The sequence below is a fragment of the Anastrepha ludens genome, chromosome 6 (assembly GCF_028408465.1).
Source record: "Anastrepha ludens isolate Willacy chromosome 6, idAnaLude1.1, whole genome shotgun sequence".
Lineage (NCBI taxonomy): Eukaryota > Metazoa > Arthropoda > Insecta > Diptera > Tephritidae > Anastrepha > Anastrepha ludens.
In genome coordinates this window covers 53,929,122-53,941,245 of record NC_071502.1, presented here as the reverse complement: position 1 = coordinate 53,941,245, position 12,124 = coordinate 53,929,122, and the positions used below count along the sequence as shown (strand labels likewise).

Below are 12,124 nucleotides of genomic sequence, written 5' to 3'. Positions count from 1 at the left end.
AGCATTTTGCAAGCATTTTTGGTGAGATTAAATGTCAAACGCGGCAATTTTATGTAATTTGAGAGTGCGCCATCTTTTAATTTTATGTTCAAAAAAGATATACTGAAAATATGGACGAAGATAGTGCGTTTTAAAAGTTTGTAAATATTTTTTACCAGCTGAATAATCGAAATAAAAAACTGTACAATACAAATAAATGTTCAACTTTGCATTATACAAATGCAAGTACTGCTCACTTTCATCATTTTACTTATTGGCCAAAAATTCACAAATTCAAAAATATCAGCTTTGTTTTCTTCTGCTTTAACCCCCTGGTTAGCTTTAATTTTATTTGATTTACGTGCACACATGCAATACAAATCCCGTGGGATTTTATTCTAAAAACATTTTCCTTCGTAAAAGCAATACATAACAATAATCTGCGTTCACTAAATGGCAACAAAAGATTTCGTAAACAAATTCGTCATCGGACCTTCTCAGCCAAAGACGCCTTAGACACTTCACCCACCTGGTGCCTGGGAGGGAAAGAGAATTTTCAATTTGTTTATAATAAAAAAAAAAAATACTTGTAAAATTTTATGGACAATTGGCCTGTGCAAGCGAATATTTGGAAGCTCAACAAGCAGCTGCCTACAAAATGTTAACTTATTTTATAGGTTTATTTTAGATTGTGACATACTAGACTATTTATTTTTATGTATATTATGCGTATGTATGAGTTAAAGAAGAAGAAGAAGGGGAAGAAGAAGATGAGTTAAGTACTAAGCATTAAAATGACAGAATGTAGGGGTGGTAATTTAGTACTTAAAAATACGCAGCTCTTGTTTTGTTTCTTTGTTTTGTAAATTATTACAACAAATATTATATTATAAATAAGCATTATGTGGGAGGTGGCTAATTTTTTAGTTTTAAATTTTTTTTTGTTTTTGATGGTATTTTGAAGTTTAAGAACATACCTAACCCTACTTTACTGCCATTTCAGTTGATTGGGTTTTTAGGTAAACAACTTTAATTAGGGTGGTGGTTTAGGGATTTTTAATTTCAAAAATATCCCAAAATGCGCCTTTGTTCAAGATATTTACCTGAAAATAAAAATAAAGTGAAGTAAGATTTGGGAATTGCGTAATCGGTAAATATCGGAATTGGTAATTATAAAATTTCTCAATTTCTATATTTTCCCACATCTATGATATGCATTTTCAAGAAGTTTACTATTATGTAATAGTCTGCAGATTCTTCTAGGAATTCTCCTTCATCGGCTCGACCGCGCTTACCGCGAAATACTAACTTCAGTCGTGGGAACACGAAAATTTCACTAGGGGCCATGTTACGCAAGTACGAAGCGTGTAGAAGATTTTAGCACAATGACGTCAAATCGCAACATATGAAATTAAAAAAAGGCAAATTTTCATGAAAGATACAAACTTTTTAGTCAGTTTTTTTTAAGTCATTTGCCATTCAATTTTCGTATTATATAATGCAAGTTAAAATTGGCTAAAAATTCGCTTTAATATTTTATCATTTTTTTCGCACAGGTGTTGCGCATTTTCATTCATTCGACATCAGCAGGCCTTGCACAATAGATTTCGTTTAGTGAGGTACGGTACACTAGGGCTAGTTTACTGGGGCGGCAGCCCTTGGTTGGGAAAAAAGCGCGTGAATCCGGTAACGTTGTTGTTGTTGTCGTAGCAGCATAAAAATTCCCCATACATATACGGGGAATGCTGCTGAAGTGACAGTCCTTGGCCGGATATAAATCCGGGTCGTTCCGGTAACGTAGAACCGACTGTCGTGGGAACGATTCCGGTAACGTAGAAGCGGCTGCCATGGGAATGAGATTTCTTTTGGTCGCTGTGTGCAGTAGCCTAATAATAATTATTCGTTGTATGGATCCGTTTTACGTGTTATTTAACTCAGTTTAGCTTCATCATCTAAAGTTCTACATCATCCTTGAGTCACCCGATAGGTGAGCATTCGTGGATATTCATATACATTCATGTATCACACTCGTCTATGTATGTATGTATATACAACATTATCCGTGGTCCGGAGTCTTGCCGAAATTCGGTTCCATAAATATTTATGTATGTATTTGTATTGAAATGTCGACGAACAGTTATTTTATAAATTTCATCTCGGAAAATTAACTTCTGACATTTTTTTACTTATACGAAACCTGTCTAATTGCTACGTTGTTACGCTTTTAAATGGAAGTTGTCATATTTTAACTAAAATATCAACAAAAATCACTATCCGTTAATACTTAATTCGTTCATCCAAACGGTTGATTGGCTATATTTTTTTTTAATTTTCAAGTTCTATTTAAATGTAAGTGAAAAGTTGTTTAAAACCAAAGAAAATGAGCATGGTAAGTTTTGAAGTCTTTTTTTTTTAACAACGAAAAGTAAATTATCTAATTTTTATTCTAGGCTTTGCGATAATGATTCGCGCGAACTCACAAACCAGACACATAAATCACGAACACACCCATGTACACATGCACACACAAAGAATAAGCATATTTACCCACAAAAAAATTGAGAACGAAATTGAAAAATTCCACATCTAAAAACTAACAAACATACCCCCACATGAATATGTATACAAATACAAACACACATATGTACATACCTATGCATATACAGAAAAATGAAAAAGAGCTCGAGTATTGCGACATACTCAACTGCAGCAAACTTCTCAAACAGAGCTTCATACAGTACTTTTATTTGAGCACATTTTTAGGCGCTGTGATTCTGACTTTCACTGTGCTTGGAATTATCACAGTTTCTGTAGCTATGAACCTCCTCCGCACCACACAAAGACATCAACGCACCCACATATTAGCAAGCGCAAGCAAAGCAAAATTATTTGATTGATTCATTGCAACGTTGGTTGCTTGTTAATGGTTGCACAAACACATATACACATCTCTATACATGTACATGTAGTAGCAGCAAATACATGCTCGTGCATACATTATGGAATATCATATGCGTTGATTGCGTTTTGTAAACATACAAAGGTAGATCGATGTCCTTTTTATATATTTTATTTGATTTTTTTAATGAAATAACTTTTTTCATTTTTTTCTGTTTTTTATTTTAATTTTTTTTTGTATATTTGATTCTTTAATACAAAATAATAACAATTTAGTGTTTGCCTCGTATGTAACGCTAACTTTAATATTTTTTCTCACTTAACTGTAATTGTTTGTGGAACTTAATATTCTTCCATTTAGTCACTAATCACAGCTCATCTATGTATTTGCGTATGCATTGATGTTGATGAAAATTGCGATTTTTAATTCTATTATAATGTACATATATACCAAAATTGAAATTGAATAAATTTGCACACATTATTAATCATCACCTAATAAACGTTTGTTTTAATTATGCTAAATATGATTTTAGAAAGAAAAGATAATACTTTTTTTTTTACTTATGTGACATTGGTTATAACTTTATTGCAATTAACTGCTAACCAAAAAAGATTTAAACTCAGATCAAAATACGTACTATACTTAAACCCCCAAACCCCTTACCCAAACTTAAAATGTTGCCCACCAATAGCGAGTAGGTAAATAGGTAAACAAAAATTATAGATATAGAAGTTAAGCAGGCAATACACACTGAGTGCGTTTCTGTGTCGCAAGAAGGCTTCGTAACAACGATTTCTCATCCACAGAGTGTGGTAAACCCTAAAGCTCTTCTACTTTTGAGACGACTGCTATATCTGATTCACAAATTGACTCCTTTACATATAATATTCATATTATTATCGGCTTTATTGTCACCTCCATGCTAAAAAATGATTCCCATAAACTACAATGCGATACTAAAGCTATACATTACACTGCCAGGAAGCAAAATACTGCTTAATCGAAGAGCTGGCATACGTGCATATACCCCTATATTCCGCCCATCGTTCAAGTGTCGCTACGTATATTTAAAAACAAATATACGGTATTTTTTAGTGACACTCAAGAAGTTGTGGGAATCCGACTATGAAACTTTCAGGCATTACAGCGCATATGGTAGCCTCAGCTATTAATTAAAATAATTAAAAACAGGGACATTTTTTTTAAATTACAAACCAATTCTGAACAAAAAAATAAAAGTTTTTAGAAAAAAAAAATGTTTGTAAGCACATTTTAACTTAAATAGTTAAAAAAAATATATATATAACGATGGAGAAAAATTGAAGATATTCACCCTAAAAAACTTTTTACCAAAATTTTCAGCAATATATCTAAAAAATTTTAAATTTTTTTCCAAATTATTTCAATTTATTTCTACACAAGTGTACAAATAAAGAAATTTTCAAAAAAATGTACGACCCAAATACTAAAATACCCAAAATACTTGAAGCACTTGGCATGGAATCACTGCAGGCTCTGTTGTGATGAAGAGCAGTCTATGGAACACTTAATCACCAACTATGAGGCATTAGGCCATAGGAGACACAGAATCCTGGACTCGTACCTACCAGAGAAGCAAGACCTACAATTGCTCCCTCCTAAAGAGTTGCTTCGATTCCTCGGTATACTAAATAATTATAATTAAGTAATTAGGGGCACCCAATAGATCAATCTGGCCGCAGTGCATAAAGGCCTTAGCCTGACCCGTACAAGCATTGCCATTGCAATGGAATCGTTCAGAAAATAGATAATCTCGTAGTTTCAGAACTATATTAGCAAATTTAGCTTTTTCAAGCCGTTGGGAAATAAGAGTGAAATCGAAATTAAGAATTTTTGTTTAATTTTTCAAAGCTAACTCTTAGTTAGGACCAAAGTAATTTTGGATAAACTGTAATTTTTTCTTCGTGGCTTAAAACTCGGATATGCGGAATTATCAAGGTCATAGATTATTTTAAACACACGAATTTAAATGACTGTAATGTTAGCTAAGCTACTCTGGGGTCACAGATCGACACACTAAACTATTTCATATATGTAAAACTTATTAGAAAATATATCTGGCATTTGATAATTTTGCCAGGGTGAACTCCAACCAGGTGTAGCAATAATCTATCTCTAACTCCATACAACGATTCCAATATGAGCTTTACATATATTCCATTTTAGTTGTTGATATATTTATATACGAGGTGGCGCAAAATTAATCGTCCTATTTTGTTTTTGAATATTTTTTTTACCAAATAACAGAAATAATTTTGAATGATGAAGATCTTTATTTTGATCTTCTTCCATTGTTGTACGAGTATGTTTGTATACTGCAGCTGTCTAATTCAAAAGTGTTTAATGTGATTTCCGTTTACCAAAATTGTAAATCTTCCTATAGGGTGATTAATTTTGCGCCACTTTGTGTATAAATATATGTACAACTAACATTGGAATCGTTACACTACTACCCCACTTCTCATCAAAAACACCATCAGATACTGGCTGAGCTGTTCGCCTAGTCTTAACTGGGAGATATTGCGGAACGCTAGGAGATCTAAACTCATAGCTTTCAAAGTTTCACAATTTCAAAATTTTAAAATTTGGCGGATATTTAGTCTTATTGAATAGTTTGAAGCGCAGAATGCGAATTTTAAATAAATAGTTTTTATGGTGTGACCTTTGAAGTTGAGCTGTAGGCTTTAAACTTTTTTTTATGCACATATAATATTATATAGGTATATGTACCTGTGTTCCAAATAATAGGAATGTGACGAATGACCAAGTTGTGACTATTTTTTTATATAATTTTTATATTTTTTTTACAAAAGCTTAGTGCATTCTACACCACAAGCCATATAATTCAAGACTCTTAACTTTGTCTAAATAAAAAAAAAAAAAAATTAAGGCAAGCAGTTTTAAAGCTCTACACCAAAATCCATATAATTCAAAATTCCTAACTTTGTATAAAATTAAAAAAAAAAAAATCAAATTGTCATACAAGTTTTTAACTTTTTAATAAGAAGTTTCAGAAAACTTTTAAAGCTCATTCAATTTTAGTACAATAAAATGTAAGTTTGAGGAGACTCAAAAATTGCATTAATTTTTGACAATTTCTTTTTTTTTCGCTCAGGCGTTGAGAATTTCTTCCATAATAAAAATTTCCGAACAGAAGTTTAAACTTATTAATTCGCCGCGCTCCAATTATTTTGAAGGCAGGTGTATATATTATATATATATATATATGTATGAGCTTAAATTTCTTAATATAAGATAATGTGTACATCTATACGTAAATCCAAGGTCTAAAAGGCTGCAATTGAGGTATTCGTGTTTCCCATTTTTATTATATGATTGAGACTAACATGTTGACTAGGTTCATTTATTTTGATTAAACCACATAAATTTTGGAATTAAAGTAATTTTTATACATACACATGTATGTGCACCTAAGCACTCAAGTATGTGCGGAAATTAGTTTGGCAATTTTTTTTGTTTGTTTCGATTTTTCTTTATTAAAACTATAGCGCAATATTTGCTTCTGCGAACTATTTATAATATTTGCCATTGTATTGCTATTTGTATGCTGTAGATATAGAGTACATCATATACTATGCAAATATAAAAAGCGCACAAGAAATATGGGCCAAATGCCACCTACGAATTAACAACGCTAATTATTTCGCTGAAGATATGCTTTGCTATTCTGCCCTCAACAGCCTTGCTAATTAGAAAACGCGCCAGCATTTGAATATAAAATAAGAAGAAATAGAATAAAAATTAAAAAGAAAAATTCTAGAAAATAATGGACGCAAAGTGAAACATATTTTTCAATTTTTCTTGTCTTGTTAGTGTATTGAAAAAGTACAGCATCTGCGCAAAAAAATATGAACGAAAGTAAAATATTACAAACTTGTCAATTTTGACTAGAGATGAAAATGAATGTGCGTATGAGATGAAATAAGTTAGAAAAATTAGTAATAGTAATGAAAAGTAATATTTAGTCACCCCTCCTCCTTCAGTATTCAACATAGCGCTTAATCTTTTTTGCGCACTAGTATGCACGTATTTTATATCAATTTCCCCAATCTGACGTTGTTTTCCAGGCATCCTTAATATTTTCTTTCTAAATTGTTTTCCCATTATTTCCCATTTTTTTCTTCATACACCTTCTTTCTCACCTTGTGTCAAGCGCAATGTTTTTTCCAACAAGAATAGGGGAGTTGGTATAAATTGACGTAAAAGTTATGCTTGAAAGTCCAAAAAGAAAAAGAAACTAAACAAATTGGTACAATTTAAAAATATATATTATTTTTATAAACCAATTCAATTTAAGATATGTTCAAAAAATGCCAAAGAAAGCATAGGAATTAATCCAACATTGCGGTAGACAAATCGCCTTTGTATCAATTAGATCAGGTGCACCGAACGGAATCGGGCTTAAGTTTACCATGTTTCCAGGCCGCAGCAGCACCTTCAAGTGTAACTCAATTAGGTGATTAACGTTCAGTACAGCGAAATTCACTGAAAACATAGCTTGAAATTATTACAGAAGTTGTTGGGAAAACACAAACAGTGATGAAATGTTCCCTCATTCTCCTCAGTATGTAATATCATATAAGACTTACTTCGCTCATGGGCGATATTCGTCGTTAAATAAAAGCTTTACTACTAAAAGCATGAGAGTTTTTGTTACAAATATTTTTCAACAATTTTACCTTACTTGAATGCTTTAGGGGGCTTTGTACCATCAAATCGTTTTGCTTAGGTTTTCGAGCTGTGCTCCAAAAGTCTACTCAAATTAGTGAACTAAAATCCAAAAAAAAAGAAAAGCAGTTGCCGTTTGCAATTCAATAGATAGATTAGATTTATATCATAGTTTTCTATAGTATCCGAAAAAAAGTTTAGAGCGAGTAATAGTTATCGTTATGAAGGTAAACTCTTTAAATAATTCAAGAGGAATAGAGAGCCTAAGTTTTTTTTTTTAATTATTACATAAATACTTTTAATGCAATATTGATAAACATATTTTAGCCAAGACTTTTAATGTTTTTATATATTTTTATATTTTTTACAAGTAATTTTCGTTGCTTTACACGAGAAGTGGCAATTTAAATCCGCCACACTGGCTGCTCACAGAGTTATCAAAAGATTAGGCCATTGTTGGGGTAGAATATTTTTGGAATTTTTGTAATGGAACAGTGGAATAAATCGAAATTCTGAAAAAATTATTTATTTTACATGCGCTAATTTATAAAAATTATAATTTTTTTTTTCAAAGTAATATGAACGAAATTTTAAATTTTTAATTTACGATGTGAATTAAGCATGGGGATATCTATAGATGTGCAAGAGAATTTTTTGCCGTACCGATTTTTGCAAAAATAAAAAAAAATAAAAAAAAAAATAAAAAAAATAATATAGAAAAAAAATTCGCCAACTTTTTTTATATATTGTAAAAATATATTTGATCACAAAATCCATCCGTACTTCAGTGCAGTGTAGAAGAATATGCAAGCGTGGTTAGAATTCATTAAAGTTAATCGGCCAAGATTTCTGCGAAATCTGAGTCCGTCGGGCTTGAAAGAAGTAGTTTCGAGGAATATTTTAAAATTTCTGGAGCGATTACCTTATTATTGACTTTTTTAGCAGTCTCGTAAACAATTCGGCTTCTTAAGCATTGAATATCGTGAATACCGTTATTATTTTAATAACACGCATTACTTTTCTCCTTCTTCTTTTTATTTTTCTTCACTGTTGAAAATTTCACGCAATAAAAACAATTTATTAGGCTAAATATTTAGGACGGCTGCAATAAAATTATTGTATATATGTAAATTTACAGTATATTAGGGTGATCCCCAAAATTAAAGGTAGTGTATCTATATTTTTTAATGAAATCAGTTGATTTAATGATGCTGCAAATACGATGAAGTTTCTCATTTTCTATTTTTATTTTAAGGTAATTTTTTGTTTTGAAAACTTGATATGAAATCGGTAAATAATATTTTTTCAAGTCAAACTATCAAAAATGGTCAACCTATGAAATTTTAGCCTTTACTTAATTACACTAATTGAAATTGCAAATAAAACTGAAAAAATGAATAAAGATTCAATATTACAGCTTTTTGTAGACGACCCTAAGTTGTAGACACATGTACGCATATATAATTAGAAATAAACAAACCGCTCAAATTTGCTACATTAAAAGTGCGTTTAAAGCCAAGATACTTATGTGGAATGTTAATGGTATTACGCCCACTAGCCAAAAACTCTGCAGCACTGCTTTGTGCGAAAGGCAATACTAATAAAATTCTTAAAAATAAAACAAAAAAAAATTAATCCGTTGGTTTTGAATAGTTCAGCTGTTGTCGTTAGTCCTGCTACCGCTGCTGCTGTTGCTTTCACAATTGCGCCGGCTGCTGCTACGAGACACATATGCACCTGTACATATATACATACATACCTATTTCCGCCGCCCACTTGCCAACGATTATGAAGCGCCGTAAAAAAAAAAGCATTGTACATATTCACGTATGTAGTATGCAACAAAGTATTGACATATTTTTCTTATAAGCAAATAGAACAACTAAAAATCTAATTTCACTGAAGCTTGAATACGAATAAATTTTTTCTTTTTTTTGATTTTTTATTTTTGGTATTTTTTTTTTCTTAAATCATATATTTCATCATAACTTATTATTACCCTTGTCTTCCGTTGTTTTTAGAATTTGCGTGGGTTACGCTAACAACGAATGACACGTACTCGCTGGGCGCTTTGGTGTTGGCACATTCACTGCGCCGCACCGGTACCGCCCATCAGTTGGCCGTCTTGGTGACGCCTGCCGTGTCGGAGGCTATGCGCCAACGCCTTAAAGATGTCTACAATGTGGTGCAGGAGGTGAATGTTTTGGACTCACAGGATGCCGCCAATTTGGCACTGCTCGCACGCCCCGAATTGGGTGTCACATTCACAAAATTGCACTGCTGGCGCTTGATACAATTTGAGAAGTGTGTCTTCCTTGATGCCGATACACTGGTGCGTATGAGAGTGATTGAATAATTGATTGATTATGCACTGAAAGTAAATATGCAAAATTTGAAATATAAAACTTCCGCTTTCCATTCATTGACTGTGACAGGTGCTGCAAAACTGCGATGAGCTCTTCGAACGCGAGGAACTATCTGCCGCACCTGATGTTAGCTGGCCCGATTGCTTCAATTCCGGTGTGTTCGTGTATCGTCCCAGTGTGGAGACATTCAACAAAATCACAGAATTCGCTGTACAAAATGGCAGTTTCGATGGTGGCGATCAGGGCTTGTTGAATTTGTACTTTGCCGATTGGGCGTCCAGCGACATTAAGAAGCATTTGCCATTCATCTATAATGTGGCCGCATTTGCTTCCTATTGCTACTTGCCCGCATTCAAACAGTAGGCGGCGTGTTTTTTCTTTTGTTTAAGCTTGGAAAATAATGCTAAACTTTTTTCAATTTATTTCTTTCACCACCGAATAGGTTCAGAGATAAAATTAAGATTTTGCATTTTGCGGGCAAATTGAAGCCATGGCTCATACAATTCAATTCCGAGAACCGCACAGCGCTTACGCCTTCAGAATATGCGCATGCCACTGACTTAATACAGCTCTGGTGGAATATCTTCTGTGATAATGTTCATCAGAATTTGTCTGGCACTATGGTGAGTGCGATGATGATTTAACTACATACTAAAAATATAAAAGTTTAAGTTATTCATTCTTGAATTAATTACTATTTTTATTGTTAAATTTATGTATGCCTTGCGTTTAACGCATATTTTTAAGTATTTTTAATATTTAACAATCAGCTGTTTTCATTTGCTAGTTATCGTCTTTTTATCAAACTAATTATGTTATTTTATTAATTTATTTAATTTATTTAATTTTTGTGTTCGAATTTAATACCTGAACCTAAAATAATCCTTTAAAAATGCATTCTCGTAATTCCGTTACAAGTCGGCGCAAGGATTTAGTAGTGAATGTGAAGCTGAGGTGGTACGATATGTAAGTCGATGCGCTTTCTTTAAACAATTCTAAGTACATTTGTATGTACTTGTACATAGATAGAAATATAGCAAAAAGTGCAGTCCATGAGATTGCCATATAACTAAATGTTGTACAGCATATACATACATATATTCACACAATTAAATATGCGGACACACATACAAGCATATACACGCAATTAGCATAAAATCAAAGGTAGCTGGTATGCATTTATCGTTGTAAATAATTGATTTGAAAATATTTTTTCTTAATACACATGAAAACAATTGCCCACTCAATACTACCTAATAATAGACATGCAAAAAATTACTTATGATAAAAATAGTATAAACACATTTTAGCATGTACAAACATAGCATAGATTAGTAGGGAGTGGTGTACAAGGAGCGATCCTATATTTCCAATCGTAGAAAAGAATATTCTTTGATATATTCCTTTAGCCAATTTTACTTTTAACAGCTCAGTTACTTTATATTTTAAGTTTTTAAAGGCATACGCCTTTGTACGAGTAGTGTCACTTGTTGTTGTTGTATTAGCATAAACGTTCCCCATACATGTACGGGGAATACTGCTGTAGTGACAATCCTTGGCCCGCTATAAATTCGGGTTCGTTTGGTTGAGAGTAGTGTTGCTCTTAGCAAGTGCTGAAGCAAATGGTGAAGGCGTAAGTACCATTACCGATTACACAGTGCAACAAGATTCTACGTATTTGATGAAACAAAAGTTAATGGAAGTTTACGCCTCTCAGAATGAACGACGAAAAGAACTTTAGCCTATAGATCTAGGTTTTCTTATACATAATTAAAGTTGGTGGTTTTTAAAATATCCTGCTCACCGAAAAAATTTAGTAAAATTTTAACAAATAATTTGTTTTTTTTTTTCTTGGAATTGTTCTCGAAAATGATGCCACTATTTGTGTGATCGAGGTCAACAATTTTTTGTTTATGGTTTTTCATAATACTTATAAAAAAAAGGAGGAAAAATAATACTTATAAAAAAGTCACATCTACAGGGTATAAATTCTTTTTGGACTTTGTTAAGAGATATTGTTATTGTACGCCAGTGTTAGGCAGTGCATAGCCTCGCGACCGACTGTAACTGTATTTCTCTCATACAAACGATCGAAAGCGACGTTTGGCCGCTGATGATGTATGATGATTAGAAGCTCATGCTTTTTTCA

General features: G+C 32.4%; 2 protein-coding genes across 5 annotated transcripts in view; both read left to right on the top strand.

Moving 5' to 3' along the window:
* Positions 1 to 12,124, top strand: part of LOC128867431 (uncharacterized) — a 48,423-nt gene that overhangs the window by 10,756 nt on the left and 25,543 nt on the right. The gene's annotated exons all lie outside the window — the stretch shown is intronic.
* Positions 1 to 12,124, top strand: part of LOC128867429 (glycogenin-1) — a 46,455-nt gene that overhangs the window by 10,757 nt on the left and 23,574 nt on the right. For 3 of the 4 annotated variants that reach the window (XM_054108627.1, XM_054108626.1, XM_054108624.1), the window contains exons 2-4: positions 9,631 to 9,941; positions 10,045 to 10,334; positions 10,418 to 10,598. In XM_054108627.1, the coding sequence (XP_053964602.1) occupies positions 9,631 to 9,941; positions 10,045 to 10,334; positions 10,418 to 10,598 (782 nt within the window). Of the gene's footprint in view, positions 1 to 9,630; positions 9,942 to 10,044; positions 10,335 to 10,417; positions 10,599 to 10,893; positions 10,942 to 12,124 lie in introns of all 4 variants that reach the window. The other variant, XM_054108625.1, reaches the window with a different exon arrangement.